General features: G+C 40.6%; 1 protein-coding gene across 2 annotated transcripts in view; it reads right to left on the bottom strand.

Annotated features, from left to right (window-relative positions):
• Window positions 1-12,900, bottom strand: part of LOC139759145 (protein Star-like) — a 77,717-nt gene extending 64,817 nt beyond the window's left edge. For both annotated transcript variants that reach the window (XM_071681173.1, XM_071681163.1), the window contains exons 1-3: window positions 12,688-12,900; window positions 7,087-7,181; window positions 6,282-6,499 (exon numbers count right to left, since the gene is read on the bottom strand). In XM_071681173.1, coding sequence (XP_071537274.1) covers window positions 6,282-6,499; window positions 7,087-7,181; window positions 12,688-12,734 — 360 coding nt within the window. In that variant the 5' untranslated portion in view covers window positions 12,735-12,900. The remainder of the gene's footprint in view (window positions 1-6,281; window positions 6,500-7,086; window positions 7,182-12,687) is intronic.
• Between the last annotated feature and the right edge of the window lie 2,624 nt (window positions 12,901-15,524).

The raw sequence follows: 15,524 nt of genomic DNA, 5'->3' as shown, positions 1-15,524 counted from the left end.
ATCCCTACAGAGAACTAAAACTGTATATGGAAACTATTCTAATACAAAGGAATAGAGGAGGATTTGGCCCCCTTTGAGGCTGCAATAGTGGAAGATATCAAAACTCACAGATTAGTGTCGTAAAAGTTAAAAGGTATACAGATGATTCAAAAAGAATAACCAACAAATCGTCAATGTGACTAAGGAGACGCAAATATTGTACGTCGTGGACTTGAAATAGTTATCAAGTCTATTCTTAAACGTATCTTTGGTACTGCTTTTACCACTCTAATTGGCAATTCGTTCCAAATGTTAACAATCCTGTTGAAAAAATAAATTACTCCATCTCATTCGAGGTAAATCATTTGCCCAGGAGTTTGTATCCATTACTTCGAGTAAAATCATATGAATCAAACTTTAAATAACTTGATAGATCGAGAAAATCAAAGCCTTTGATCATTTAGAATATCGTAGTAGAACACAGCCTGGGAATCATCGTGGCAGCTCGACGCTGTACTTTCTCCATTCTGTTTATGTCTTTCTTTAGGAAGGGTGAACAAAACTGAACATAATATTCAAGAAGGGGACGAACAAATGAATCATACAGAACAAGTAAGATTTTCCTAGACTTAGATTCAAGGTCCTACCTATGAATCCAAGAATTTTTTCTGCTCTTTTCACCACTGCTGTATACTGTTTACTTGGTTTTTCGGTCCCCAGAGATATTTACACCCAAGTCTTTCCTCATTTACCTTTTGCACTTCAACAGAATTCATACTGTAGCTTGCCTTTCTGTTTTTCCTGCCGATATATAAAACTTTGTACTTGTCGATATCAAAAATCATTCCCCACTTACGAACCCAGTCCACCAGTGTGTTTACGTCAGTTTGAAACTGTAAACGTTTATTCGTATATTCATTTCCCAACTTTGTACGGCAAATTTTGATATGTTGCAATGTAGCCATCATCAGTATAATTGATATTTATCTGAGAAAGAGAACCGGTCCCAAGACTTGATCCTTGTAGTAGTCCACTTGTCTTGAGGTTTGACCACTAATTACAATTCTTTCTTTACGGCCAGTATAACCCCATCACTGCCATGTGACTTAAATTTTGTTAGTAACCTTTGATGTGGAGCCTTATCAAATGCTTTTTGAAAATTTAGATAAATAACATCGAGTATTTTACTTTTGTCATACATGTTCATCATATCATAAAAGAACTCAAGGAATTTGTTAGACATGAGCGAGTTCGTCGGAACCATGTTCAGAACCGTTCAGGTGGTTGTCCTCTAAGTGGTTCACATTGCCACCTTGAATGATGATTTCCTTAAGTTTTTCAACTTCAGACATTAGACTAACAGAACGATAATTTCCGAACGACTTATTACCTATTTTGAATATCGGTGTTACATTGGTAGCTTTGCATTTATCTAGAATATTTCCCCTAGCAAATGACTTATCGAAAAGGGCAAACAAGGGCATATCTATATATCATTTTCGCCTCTTTCATTGATCTCGGATAAAACTTATCAGGGCCGACCGTTTTATCTATGTTCGCTCCGTTTACTGATGATAGAATGTCCTCAGTTTTTTGTCATTTTGTTGATAAAGTTTTCTTTTCTTATCAAAAGAAATGGACTTGGGATATGGGTTGTGTCTTCAATCGTAAATACAGATGCTATGAAGTTATTTGAGATTTTTGCCGTGACTTAATTGTCGTGAACCAAATCACCGTTTTCCATACTTGATGTACCAACTGACTGGGTAATGACTCCTTTGCTTCTAGTGTAACTGTAAAGCTCCCTATGGTTTCTTTGGCCATGTTCAGCAATATACGCTGAATATCAACGTTTACCTTGTTATGATTCTCCACACAAAGTAACAAAACTTACTCTATCATGTTGGCTACTGGTCTCTGAGTTTCTTATGAGCTACTTTCTTATACACCAGACACTTGTGATTCACTGTTTCACCACCTTGGATTCATTTTCGAAATAGACTGTCTACTACACATTGATACGTGTGTTCCACCTGCTGCTTTGAAGGTTTTACTAAAGCTTTTCCAAGCTACGTTCATGTCGTGTTCATTGCCCATATCATTCCTGGTTTGCTTATCGAGTAATGCGAAGATAATCAAAATTTACGTGTTTAGAATTGGGTATTTTTTCGCGACTGTCATGTTGACTAACATTACACGCAGTGTTGACAGCGACCTTAAAAGTACTGATATTCTTGTTAAGCTTCAGTAACACGCCAGTTGGTTCATTATATGATGCTAATGGGTTCAGCACGACATGTCAGTAGGTTAGGTATAACATGTCAGTGGGTTCTTTATGACATGCTGATGAGTTCGTTATGACGTGCCAGTGGGTTAGGTATAACATGTTAGGGGTTTCAGAATAAAAGACTAATGAGCTCATTATAACTCGCTAATTGGTTCAGTGTATGTCAGCGGGTTCATAATAACATTCAGGTGGGTTCAGTATGAGGTAAAACCATAAAGATTAACCAACTGAGTGAGTGAAGACTGTATAGTCCAGCAGATATTTGCCTCAGAACAAAAGTAAATACCTCGGTGAGGAGGAGAGGACCATACACCTGCACGGCCTGAGGGTAGTGGGGAACTTTGAATGTTGTGTCAGCAGTGTAAGATACCGTAATGACGATACGCCCGCAATACGGAGGGAACCATCGAACCATCTAAACTGACCAGCAAAATTTGTAAGGTGATCTTTTAGGAGTTCTAGTCATCAGCTGGAAAATATCTTAGTGACATTTTCAATTGCTCTTTTCAGATAATACGAATAAAACTCACCAAATAAGTTTCACTCGTGTGAAGGTTCATATCCTTGCAATGTGATGTGCTGAAAGTGTTTCGTGTTGTGGAAGGCAGTGTACACCCTTATGGGCCAGTATCAAAAACATATATACGCTGTGTAAAGTACTAGCCAATCATCCTTCATCGTTCACTCTTAACATCTTACACTGGAAGACCTTACTAGAAATGTGCAAGGTATATTTCACCTTCGACGCCGAATTATGTCACAAATGTTACTGGCAAGATGATAATTCAGGATATTGTTCATGGTTCATAAGATGTCACACAACCAAGAGTTAGTCCTGTTCACTACTAGTTCTGGAGAGAGACAATCGGGGTATGAGACGATTGTGTTTGATTCTCTGCACCACAAAACACTGTGTACAAAACCCAGACTTACTCAGCTTCAAAAGAAAAAAAAATTCAAGTGTTCAAAACTATCACCGATGAAATACAATCTTGATCTATGCTGCTGCTTCAGATTAGATTATTCTGGTCTTGCTCGTAGTGATAATGACTGGTGGACAAACATTTTACTTCAAATGAGACTGAGTACACGTTTTCTACAACAGCATTGTTAACATGTGGAATGAATTACATGTAAGCTTACTTGACAATAACGTCATAGCTATACTGAAAATATATACAGACAGACACATCCCTTTAAGGCCATGACGGATAAGTACTCCTTCGAAGATATATCTCGCTGAGTCATCTATTTGTATTTCTACTCAACCAACGGCAAACTCTGTTTCTTATCTGCTATAAAAAACAGCCACGAAAGGACCAAAGATGGTCTGTCGCTGTTTGATTTACTTTGTATTCTTTTGTTGTGTGGAGTAAATGGATACTAAATGTGGTGAAGAGTTTACTGGAAGAGTAAGGCATGTGTGCAAGCTGGAGGGGAGGAGTGTGAATGGTTCCAGTGGTGTATGATGTCACGACGGCTGTTTAATCTGTTCTCAGATGAGGTAATGAGGAAGGTAAACGTGAAGGATTTGGAGCAAGAAGCAGGTCTGCAGTACAGGCAGGGGGAGTATGGGAGGTCAATCATATGTTTGAAGATGATATGGTTCCGATGGAAGACACCAGAGGGAAACTCTAGAAGCTGGAGGCGGAGTTTGGAAGAGTATGTGAAGGTAAAAGATTCAGAGTAAATGTAGGCAAAAGTAAGATAATGAAGTGCAGCTGTTGACTGACTGCGAGGTAGTAGTGTAACTTGAATGGAGAGGGCCTGGAGGGAGTGGAGTGCTTTAGGCTCCTGGAGTGGGTGAGGCAGAGTAATGGAATCATGGGAGTTAAAGTAACTTATAGAGTGGGAGAAAGAGGCTAAATTCCTAGATGCTCTAAGTCACATGAGTAAGAAGAGGTCAGTATGTCTGTTGAGACAAAGATGGGTATGTTTGAAGATATAGTATCCCTAACAGTGCTCCTACAATGAGGGTCTTAGTTCATAGGTGCAAATGAACAGGAAAGGCGGGTGTGTTGAAAATGACAATGTAAAGTGTGATGAGTGTCCATCAAAGAGAAACGTGTGATAGCGCAGTCTGACAGGGGCGGCTGACCACGGTCTGATGAAAAGTTCAGTCATATGGAGAGGATGAGCAAAGAAGGATTAAGATGATCAATGTGCTGGAAGCGGAGGAGGCAAAGGAAAAGGGAAAACCAAAATGAAATCATTAAGATGAGATAAGATGAAATGTCTTTATTGTTAAATTGTATACATGATACACAATGTTAAGGTCTTACGGTAACTAAGTCCTGAACATCTAGGGGGATGAGAGGTGTGCATTAGATAGAATTAAATAGGCCGATATGGTATACGGAGGCTACATGCTGCTATGAGGCTGAGCCAAGGGATATGAAGCGGTCAAAGTAAACTAGAGAGTTAGTCTGTGGCTTAAATGTAGATGGTAATCTCTAGTTTTAGCACGTTACACATTGCAGATGTAAACTGGGACCATGGTCGCTTGTTCCTGACACAGTCTTCCTTAGGCGGGAATAACAGTTAAGCCCAATGATATTAATGTAATGATCACGACGACGATGATGATGATGATGATGATGATGATGATGATGATGATGATAATGATAACAATAACAATAATAACAATAATGATAATAATGATACTAATGATAATAATAATGATAATAATAATAATATAATAATAATAATAATAATAATAATAATAATAATAATAATAACGTGTGAAAGAAGAAAGCTGAGAGTAAATGTGAATAAGAGCAAGGTTATTAGGCACAGTAGGGTTGAGGGACAAGTCAACTGGGAGGTAAGTTTGAATGGAGAAAAACTGGAGGAAGTGAAGTGTTCTAGATTTCTGGGAGTGGATTTGGCAGCGGATGGAACCATGGAAGCGGAAGTGAATCATAGGGTGGGGGAGGGGGCGAAAGTACTGGGAGCGTTGAAAAATGTGTGGAGGGCGAGAACGTTATCTCGGAAAGCAAAAATGGGTATGTTTGAAGGAATAGTGGCTCCGACAATGTTATATGGTTGCGAGGCGTGGGCTATAGATAGAATTGTGCGGAGGACGGTGGATGTGCTGGAAATGAGATGTCTGAGGACAATGTGTGGTGTGAGGTGGTTTGATCGAGTAAGTAATGAAAGGGTAAGAGAGATGTGTGGTAATAGAAAAGAGTGTGGTTGAGAGAGCAGAGTGGGGTGTTTTGAAGTTTTTTGGTCACATGGAGAGAATGAGTGAGGAAAGATTGACAAAGAGGATATGTGTGTCAGAGGTGGGGGGAACGAGGAGAAGTGGGAGACCAAATTGGAGGTGGAAAATGGAGTGAAAAAGATTTTGAGTGATCGGGGCCTGAACATGCAGGAGGGTGAAAAGCGTCCAAGGAATAGAGTGAATTGGAACGACGTGGTACCGGGGTGGACGTGCTGTCAATGGACTGAACCAGGGCATGTGAAGCGTCTGGGGAAAACCATGGAAAGTTTCATGGGGCCTGGATGTGGAAAGGGAGCTGCGGTTTCGGTGTATTATACATGACAGCTAGAGACTGAGTGTGAACGAATGTGGCCTTTGTTGTCTTTTCCTAGTGGTACCTCGCGCACTTGCGGGGGGAGGGGGTTGTCATTTCATGTGTGGCGGGGTGGCGACGGGAATCAATAAGGGCAGACAGTATGAATCATGTACATGTGTATATATGTATATGTCTGTGTGTGTATATATACATGTATACGTTGAGAAGTATAGGTATGTATATGTGCGTGTGTGGACGTGTATGTATATACATGTGTATGTGGGTGGGTTGGGCCATTCTTTCGTCTGTTTCCTTGCGCTACCTCGCTAACGCGGGAGACAGCGACAAAGTATAATGAATGAATAAATAATGATAACAATTATGATGATTATATTAAGCCCCCTTCCACGATATGTTACCCAGAGACAGAACTCAGCCAGCATGTTTCCCCCTCACCAAGGTAACAATTATAGAAAGTAAAAAACGTAATGTACCTTGTCTCCGTAGATCTTCTCGACCTGACTAAGGATAAACTCCTGCGAGGGGCTGTAAGACGTGGAGTTGTGGAGGTCGATGTCCTGATGGAGGCCGCTCAGAAAATAGGAGAGGTTGTAAGGCAGGCGGGATGGCGGAACCATCTGGCCCCTCAGCCACTGCAGTAGGATAGGGTCGTCTTGGGTTATTGGACCCTTCAGGATCCGCTCCAAGTGGTCTGTGGGGCGGGGGATGAGAGCATTACAAGGAAAAGGCAACGATATGGAGAGATACCCTGCTCTGTGGGGTAAGATAGCGGCTTACTGAGAGGATCTGGTGAGTGAGGTGAAGTACAAGTTCAAGGTAGTTAGATGAGAGATGTGTGTTGCATGGAAAGATGTAGACTGTGGATCTCGACCACATATTGTGGAGGAAGACACAGGAAGAAATTACGTTGTGTGCATATCATGGTAAGTAAAAACCATGAATGTAACAGACAAAGTCTTGAAGGACGTGCAGGATCACAGTGGATAAAGAAATGCCAAAAGATTCTTCTCGTGCGATAATGGATTTACAGACAAGTCCCCGTACTCTGAGGAAGCATAAGGGGTGACAGGAAGCTTCCCTATGGCTTAGAGAGATGTGGAATGAGATCAACTCAGTTTTCATAATTTTAGATTGTAAAGTCAAGTAGGCCAACCCTTACAGTAACTCTATACAGACATGGAAAAAAAATACATTACTTAGTATCTATATCATAACATTTATCTTTTCAGCTACCTCAACAAAAATATCTTAAAAAGTGATAGTAATATAACCCCTTACAATTCTCGCAAGTGTCTTCATAAGCAGGGAGGAGGAACATCGAGTTGAAGATCATCACACAAGCAGCTGTTCCAATGACAAATCCAGCCCGATTTCTGGAAATGTAGACCAAATATCGTTAAATGTCATTCTAGCACAAGGAACATTCACATTATGATTTTCTTATCTACCTAACCATCATCATCAAGTCCATTCCAAATTTTCATTGATGGATTTTGTCTCTGAAATCACTCATCCCATACCTATTAGCACTTAACAAAAGGATAATGGACAGATATGATGAAACCCAAAATTCTCCCCACAAATTGAAGACTCCATAAAGCATAGAAACATGCCTACAAAAAAAAAAAAAAACATAAACACAGGCCATCGAATGAATGCGAATTGCAATCATGATCATTTTCCGCCATATCACTGAAGAGCAAACAATAGCACCCAAATCTCGTCAATGGTAAAAGAAAAAAACCACACCTTTCACACCATCGAGACCCTCACACATGAAGAATCACTTCTCACCCAAACTAACAACAACAGTTTTCAGGAAGAACAAGCATACTCATGAGTCAGTTACAAACCAAAGACTTCTCTGAGTAAGACATTGATGAAGAACCTACTCATAGTCTACTCTAAAACAACTGTTCACCTACCTATGTCGCCCGCTGACTCTCAACTCATAACCTTAAAAACTCGCCTACAACGGACTCTGACAATAAAAAGAAAAAATAATTCCCACAAAACACTTCGGCCTAGTTGCACTAAAAGTATTTACTTTATCTATCATGCTTTGTCGCTGTCTCCCGCGTTAGCGAGGTAGCGCAAGGAAACAGACGAAAGAATGACCCAACCCACCCACATACACTTGTATATACATAGACGTCCACAGACGCACATATACATACCTATACATCTCAAAGTATACATATATATACACACACAGACATATACACATATACACATGTACATAATTCATACTGTCTGCCCTTATTCATTCCCGTTCACATTCAATCTCTAGTTGTCATGTATAATGCACCGATACCACAGCTCCCTTTCCACATCCAGGCCACAAAAAACTTTCCATGGTTTACCCCAGACACTTCACACGCCCTGCTTCAATCCACTGACAGCACGTCGACCCCGGTATACCACATCGATCCAATTCACTCTATTCCTTGCACGTCTTTCACCCTCCTGCATGTTCAGGCCCCAATCACTCAAAATCTTTTTCACTCCTGCTTTCCACCTCCAATTTGGTCTCCCACTTCTCCTCGTTCCCTCCACATCTGACATATATATCCTCTTGGTCAATCTTTCCTCACTCATTCTCTCCATGTGCCCAAACCATTTCAAAACACCCTCATCTGCTCTCTCAACCACACTCTTTTCATTACCACACATCTCTCTTACCCTTTCATTACTTACTCGATCAAACCACCTCACACCACATATTGTCCTCAAACATCTCATTTCCAGCACATCCACCCTCCTGCGCACAACTCTATCCATAGCCCACGCCTCGCAACCATATAACATTGTTGGAACCACTATTCCTTCAAACATACCCATTTTTACTTTGCAAAACAACGTTCTCGACTTCCACACATCCTTCAACGCTCCCAGAATTTTCGCCCCCTCCCCCACCCTATGATTCACTTCCGCTTCCATGGTTCCATCCGCTGCCAGATCCACTCCCAGATATCTAAAACACTTCACTTCCTCCAGTTTTTCTCCATTCAAACTTACCTCCCAATTGACTTGTCCCTTAACCCTACTGTACCTAATAACCTTGATCTTATTCACATTCACTCTCAGCTTTCTTCTTTCACACACTATAACAAACACAGTCACAAGCTTCTGCAGTTTCTCACATGAATCAGCCACCAACGCTGTATCGTCAGCGAACAAGTGGCTCACTTCCCAAGCTCTCTCATCCACAACAGACTGCATACTTGCCCCTCTTTCCAAAACTCTTGCATTCACCTTCCTAAAAACCCCATCCATAAACAAATTAAACAACCATGGACACATCACACACCCCTGCCGCAAACCTACATTCACTGAGAACCAGTCACTTTCCTCTCTTCCTACACGTACACATGCCTTACATCCTCGATAAAAACTTTTCACTGCTTATAACAACTTGCCTCCCACACCATATATTCTTAATACCTTCCTTTCATAATACCTTCCTAACTCTATTATATGCCTTCTCCAGATCCATAAATGCTACATACAAATCCATTTGCTTTTCTAAGTACTTCTCACAAAGCAAACACCTGATCTACACATCCTCTACCACTTCTGAAACCACACTGCTCTTCCCCAATCTGATGCTCTGTACATGCCTTCACCCTCTCAATCAATACCCTCCTGTATAATTTACCAGGAATAATCAACAAACCTATACCTCTGTAATATGAGCACTCACTTTTATCCCCTTTGCCTTTGTACAATGGCACTATGCAAGCATTCCGCCAATCCTCAGGCACCTCACCATGAGTCATACATACATTGAATAACCTTACCAACCAGTCAACAATACAGTCGCCCCCTTTTTTAATAGATTCCACTATAATACCATCCAAACCCGCTGCTTAGCCGGCTTTCATCTTCCGCAAAGCTTTTACTACCTCTTCTCTGTTTACCGTATCATTCTCCCTAACCCTCTCACTTTGCACAACACCTTGACCAAAACACTCTATATGTGCCACTCTATCATCAAACACATTTAACAAACCTTCAAAATACTCACTCCATCTCCTCGCATCACCACTACTTTTTATCACCTCCCCAGTAGCTCCCTTCACTGATGTTCCCATTTGTTCCCTTGTCTTACGCACTCTATTTACCTCCTTCCAAAACATCTTTTTATTCTCCCTAAGATTTAATGATTCTCTCTCACCCCAACTCTCATATGCCCTCTTTTTCACCTCTTGCACCTTTCTCTTGACCTCCTGCCTCTTCCTTTTATACATCTCCCAGTCATTTGCATTATTTCCCTGCAAAAATCGTCCAAATACCTCTCTCTTTTCTTTCACTAATAATCTTACCTCTTCATCCCACCACTCACTACCCTTTCTAATCTGCCCACCTCCCATGCTTCTCATGCCACAAGCATCTTTTGCGCAAGCCATCACTGCTTCCCTGAATACATCCCACTCCTCCCCCACTCCTCTTACGTTCTTTGTTCTCACCTTTTTCCATTCTGTACCCAGTCTCTCATGGTAATTCCTAACACAAGTCTCCTTCCCAAGCTCACTTACTCTCACCACTCTCTTCACACCAACATTCTCTCTTCTTTTCTGAAATCCTTTACAAATCTTCACCTTCGCCTCCACAAGATAATGATCAGACATCCCTCCAGTTGCACCTCTCAGCACATTAACATCCAAAAGTCTCTCTTTCGCGCGCCTATCAATTAACACGTAATCCAGTAACGCTCTCTGGCCATCTCTCCTACTTACATACGTATACCTCTCTTTTCAAACCAGGTATTCCCAGTCACCAGTCCTTTTTCAGCTCATAAATCTACAAGCTCCTCACCATTTCCATTCACAACACTGAACACCCCATGTACACCAGTTATTCCCTCAACTGCCACATTACTCACCTTTGCATTCAAATCATCCATCACTGTAACCCGGTCTCCTGCATCAAAACTACTAACACACTCACTCAGCTGCTCCCAAAACACTTGCCTCTCATGATCTTTCTTCTCATGCCCAGGTGCATATGCACTAATAATCATCCATCTCTTTCCATCCACTTTCCGTTTTACCCATACCAATCTAGAGTTTACTTTCTTACACTCTATCACATACTCCCACCACTCCTGTTTGAGTAGTGCTACTCATTCTCTTCTTTTCGCCCTCTCACTAACCCCTGACTTTACTCCCAAAACATTTCCAAACAGAGCCAAAACATCCAGGTTCCTTTTCTCAAACATAGTACCTATCTTTCTCCTTTTTTCTCATCTTGGTTACATCCACACACATTTAGACACCCCAATCTGAGCTTTCGAGGAGGATGAGCATTTCCCGCGTGACTCCTTCTGTTTCCCCCTTTTAGAAAGTTAAAATACAAGGAGGAGAGGGTTTCTAGCCACCCCTGCTCCCGTCCCCTTTAGTCGCCTTCTACGACACGTGAGGAATGCGTGGGAAGTATTCTTTCTCCCCTATACTGTACAAGTATTTACAGATATACTGAACAATTTCCGGTTACAGAGCAAAATCCTAAAAACCGGGCAACCGGTCAACATAACACCTACCCTGAAGCCATTAAAAACCACCTAACTCCTTTCCTGTTATCGCCCTACACCGCTGTTTTCAACAACTGCAAACTCTTAGAAAAAAACTGACCTACAAGAGTCAATTAGCATACTTACTCTCATCCACACAACACATTTGAAGCCAATCATTCCGGTACCACATTGTACACAAACCTCACACAACACTTCATGAATATCTTCAGCAAACACACCCTAATCCCTTTCTGCAAATTATTGGTGGCAACAGATATGAATATAACGTTCATCCCTATCCCTAGCAGATTCCCACAACCCTTTTCAGTCCATTCTTACGTGACCTCCCGTCACTCATTCAGACCAAAGTGAGAAAGTTTTCGTACATAGAGATGACTTCAAAGTTACACCATAGCATTATGACACTAACCGAGCAACAACAAACATGCAACAACATACAAGTAGAACATTGGCTTCCTCAAAACAGAAAGTCTGCATCCCCAAATAAATCCACGGCCACCCTCTTAACCCATGAAATATTCTAATTCAGCCTGCACCCTGCCATAGTCCTAAAATGTTTACCCACTCCCACTCATCATGACTTCACCTGTACAATGTAGCACATGCACTAGCACAAAAGCCAAAAGCAAACTAAACACCTCAAACATTTACTGGCACAAGTTTTGGTTAAGAAAATCAATCTGCTCATCCACCCGGTCTAAAGTGAATACATAAAAAAAAAAAAAAACGCAAAGCAGGCAAGGTAGAGCATTCAGAACAATCACTGGCTGCCTAGCAACCACATACATTCAAGATCTGCAAAATGTAGCAAAATATTTCCAATACAACACACCATCTTTTCGGCAATCATTTCTTTGCAACAGCAAACTCTTCCCACTTCAAAACCACCCACCAACTTCCAGATAGAACCGAAAAGCTAATCCGAGCCTCACACTTGAAAAACTTTATTCTAAAGATACATCCTTCACAATGAACATGACACTAACAAAACGTATACGCACCAGAATAATCCGACAAGCATTGAACAAACGCCCATCCAACCCAATCTTAAACTCCACTTCACTACATATACACCCGCCGGAAGCTTTAGTCCCTAAGCACATATGAGTTACACTTTCTCGTCTGCGGTCTGGGCACCACCCATTTTCCAGCATGATAAACATCTATTCAGTACAATATCACGTTTTTCAGTATGTGCTTGTGACCGTACAGAATGCAGGTCTGTTCTTCCTATGAACCTGTTCCTTTCACTTACTAAAAGCACTTCTCTACAGCTCATGGATACCAATAATGTCAAACAAGACAACATTCATACAGTAGTTAACAAAACACACAGTACTCACGGAGTTATAATCTTGACGGGCATTTTTGAAAGTTTTCTCAAAACCATCCACCCTTCCTAATGTTTTTTCAGCAACAAAACCGTCATTCACCTTTGAACACCAACATATGTTTTCAGAATCATTTTCTAGTCCCCATTTAGCCCAGTAATTATGAAAGAGAAAATTTAAACACCACAGATCAAAGAGCACTGAAATGTCTGTTAGTATTGTACTAGTTTATCCTGGTAGGTGAAGCTGCCACGTCTATTTCCCCCTGGGCAAGGAATCTATCCACAGAAAACGATAAATTTTAGGCGAAACACTAGAAATTTATTATTATCATTATCATTATTATTATAATTATTATTACTATTATTATCATTATTATCATTATCATTGATAATCATAATAGTAATAACAATATAGTCATCATTACAGTTGCTATCAATATCATTTCACATTTTTGTTAATATCAAATTTCGCGGCATTCCTCCTGCATATACATCACTCCGCGGCATCCTTATCGCATATAGTATGATTTGTGTGATTGTAGACATTTTTTGACGTACAGTAGGAGCAAAGAATCGAGTTAATCTAGTATAAAAAAAACACATTACTGTTATGATGTACAAGAAAAACATAAATCACTGCAATCATTCATAGGTGACACTTCGGCATCTACGTTTCCCCAGAGCGCCTGGTGTTGTGATATCACGGCTGAAAGTCACTGGTATATGGTTTTAAATTATCTTAAACACCTGAGGAAGGTTAACGCTATCGACTACATATTCAAAAGCACATACACATCCAATTAAAAGAATCCAATGCACTCAGTCACACTCGAGACGTACCGGCAGTAGCACCACGAGAACACACACCCGATCTGTGCCAGTAATGGCACACTGAAAACACACACCCACCCTGTGCTGTTAATGGCACCCTGAGAACACATACCCAAACTATGCCAGTAAGGTACCCCAAGAACACATCCAACCTGAACTAGTAATAGCATCCTGAGAACACACGCCCAACCTATGTCAATAATGGCATCTCAAGAACACATCCAACCGGTGTCAGTAATGGCACGTGAAACACATACACCGACCTACACCAGTAATGACATCCCAAGAACACACATCCAACTTGTGCTAAGTAATGGCACCCAAGGCCATAAAATGATTGTGGTGGTAGCGACAATCTACATTCCAAAATACTGGTTATTTTCATATCCTGGTTGTAAATAGTGTCTTCTGAGAGAAGTTTGGTGCCATCATTGCTCATTGCATCTAGATCCTGGAGTTTATGCACAGGTATTTTTGTTTTATAACGTTACTGAGTTTATTTGTTGCTAATTTAGGACACGTTCTCACCACTAGAGTGGCCTGGATACAATTTGGGTTTATGGGTTGGTCATATGGAATGCAACAATATAGTTAAACCAGAAATTTTGCAAAGTGTAATATTCTCTTTAGTGGTGAGACCTACGATAAAATCATCAAATGGTCTCCACTCATCACTAGATATATGCTATGGACTCTGGCTCCATTAACTAGCTTATCAGCCTAAGTAACATTAGTTGATTTATGTTTTCCCGCAGCCTCCTTGAGAGCAGGAGAATTAGTGGGTAAATGCCGAGGATGACGATTGACACCCTTTTCTACCGATTTCCTAAAACGACAGAACATACTGCTTTATACTCGTCATAATTTCTGGTGTCTAGGAAGCCAGATCCAGCTTAAATTATCATGGCAGTAAGTGCACAGTTGCAGTTGGTAATGCTGTAAATCATGCAAGGGAGACGAGAAGCAGAAGTATTGGGAGCTCTGGAGAAAGGTAAGAATTTACTTGCACAGAGCACAGGAAGCTTGTAGGATGACATGCTTTTCCCAGCTCTCAGTGTATGTATATGAACCCTTAGTTTTTTCATATCCCTTCAAGAGAAGAAGAGAATAATAACTAATACAGTATTGTAATAACTAAGATAATAAAGAGCATAAAAAATTGACATATGAGATAGTTGTGTGGTGTATTTCAGAAGTACACAAAAGGATTAGTGGGTGAAAGTCTGTTCAGACGGTAAGGTAATGTTGTCATATGGTAAAGAAGAATGCTAGTATGACTGAAGGTACAAAGGGGAGAAAGCCCATCAAAGACAAAGATAAGTGCAATGAGTGAACTGTGTAAGGCTTGAAGTATTTCGGATAAGGGTACTTGGTGAATGATTGATGACCATGTACGATGGAGGTATATACAGTTGTGTGAGGATGGAAAGGGAATGGCAGTTAGTCTAATTTAACATATCAGCTCAGTATGCAAAGTAGTAAGATGGGAGACTGCATTCACTTTAGGGCTCCATCTCTTCAACACTACTATTTGTGTGCTGTCCGCATTAACCATGTTCTCAGTCAGTCTATCTACCCATCACTTATGCTGTAAAAGTATTTTTTTACATTCTTATTTACAAGTTTCTTACTTAATTTCATGTCCTATGGTTGCTCTGTCCCTGCATCTCCAAGACAATTCTTCAACATTCAAATAATTGATCTCTTTTACAAACTTGAAGGTTGTGATCAGATCACCCCAGTCTTCTCTCTTCCATGGTGGACAGATTTAAAGCCTCCAGCCATTTCCTGTAGTTTAGCGCTCTTAATTATGGTACCATCACTGTTGCTCTCCTCTGGACCTTCTGTTGATTACTTTGAGCTTTTTTATTGAGGTAACTATACCTGATAAGCATATTCTAGTTTTGGCCTTGTGTATGAAATGAATACCTTACCAAATATCATCTTACCCATGAACTTGAAAGCTTTTTCTATATTTACCAGCAGATAGTTTGTCTCTTCAACTATTCTTCTGAT

The sequence above is a fragment of the Panulirus ornatus genome, chromosome 2 (genome assembly GCF_036320965.1).
Source record: "Panulirus ornatus isolate Po-2019 chromosome 2, ASM3632096v1, whole genome shotgun sequence".
Lineage (NCBI taxonomy): Eukaryota > Metazoa > Arthropoda > Malacostraca > Decapoda > Palinuridae > Panulirus > Panulirus ornatus.
This window is presented reverse-complemented; position numbering and strand designations above follow the sequence as displayed.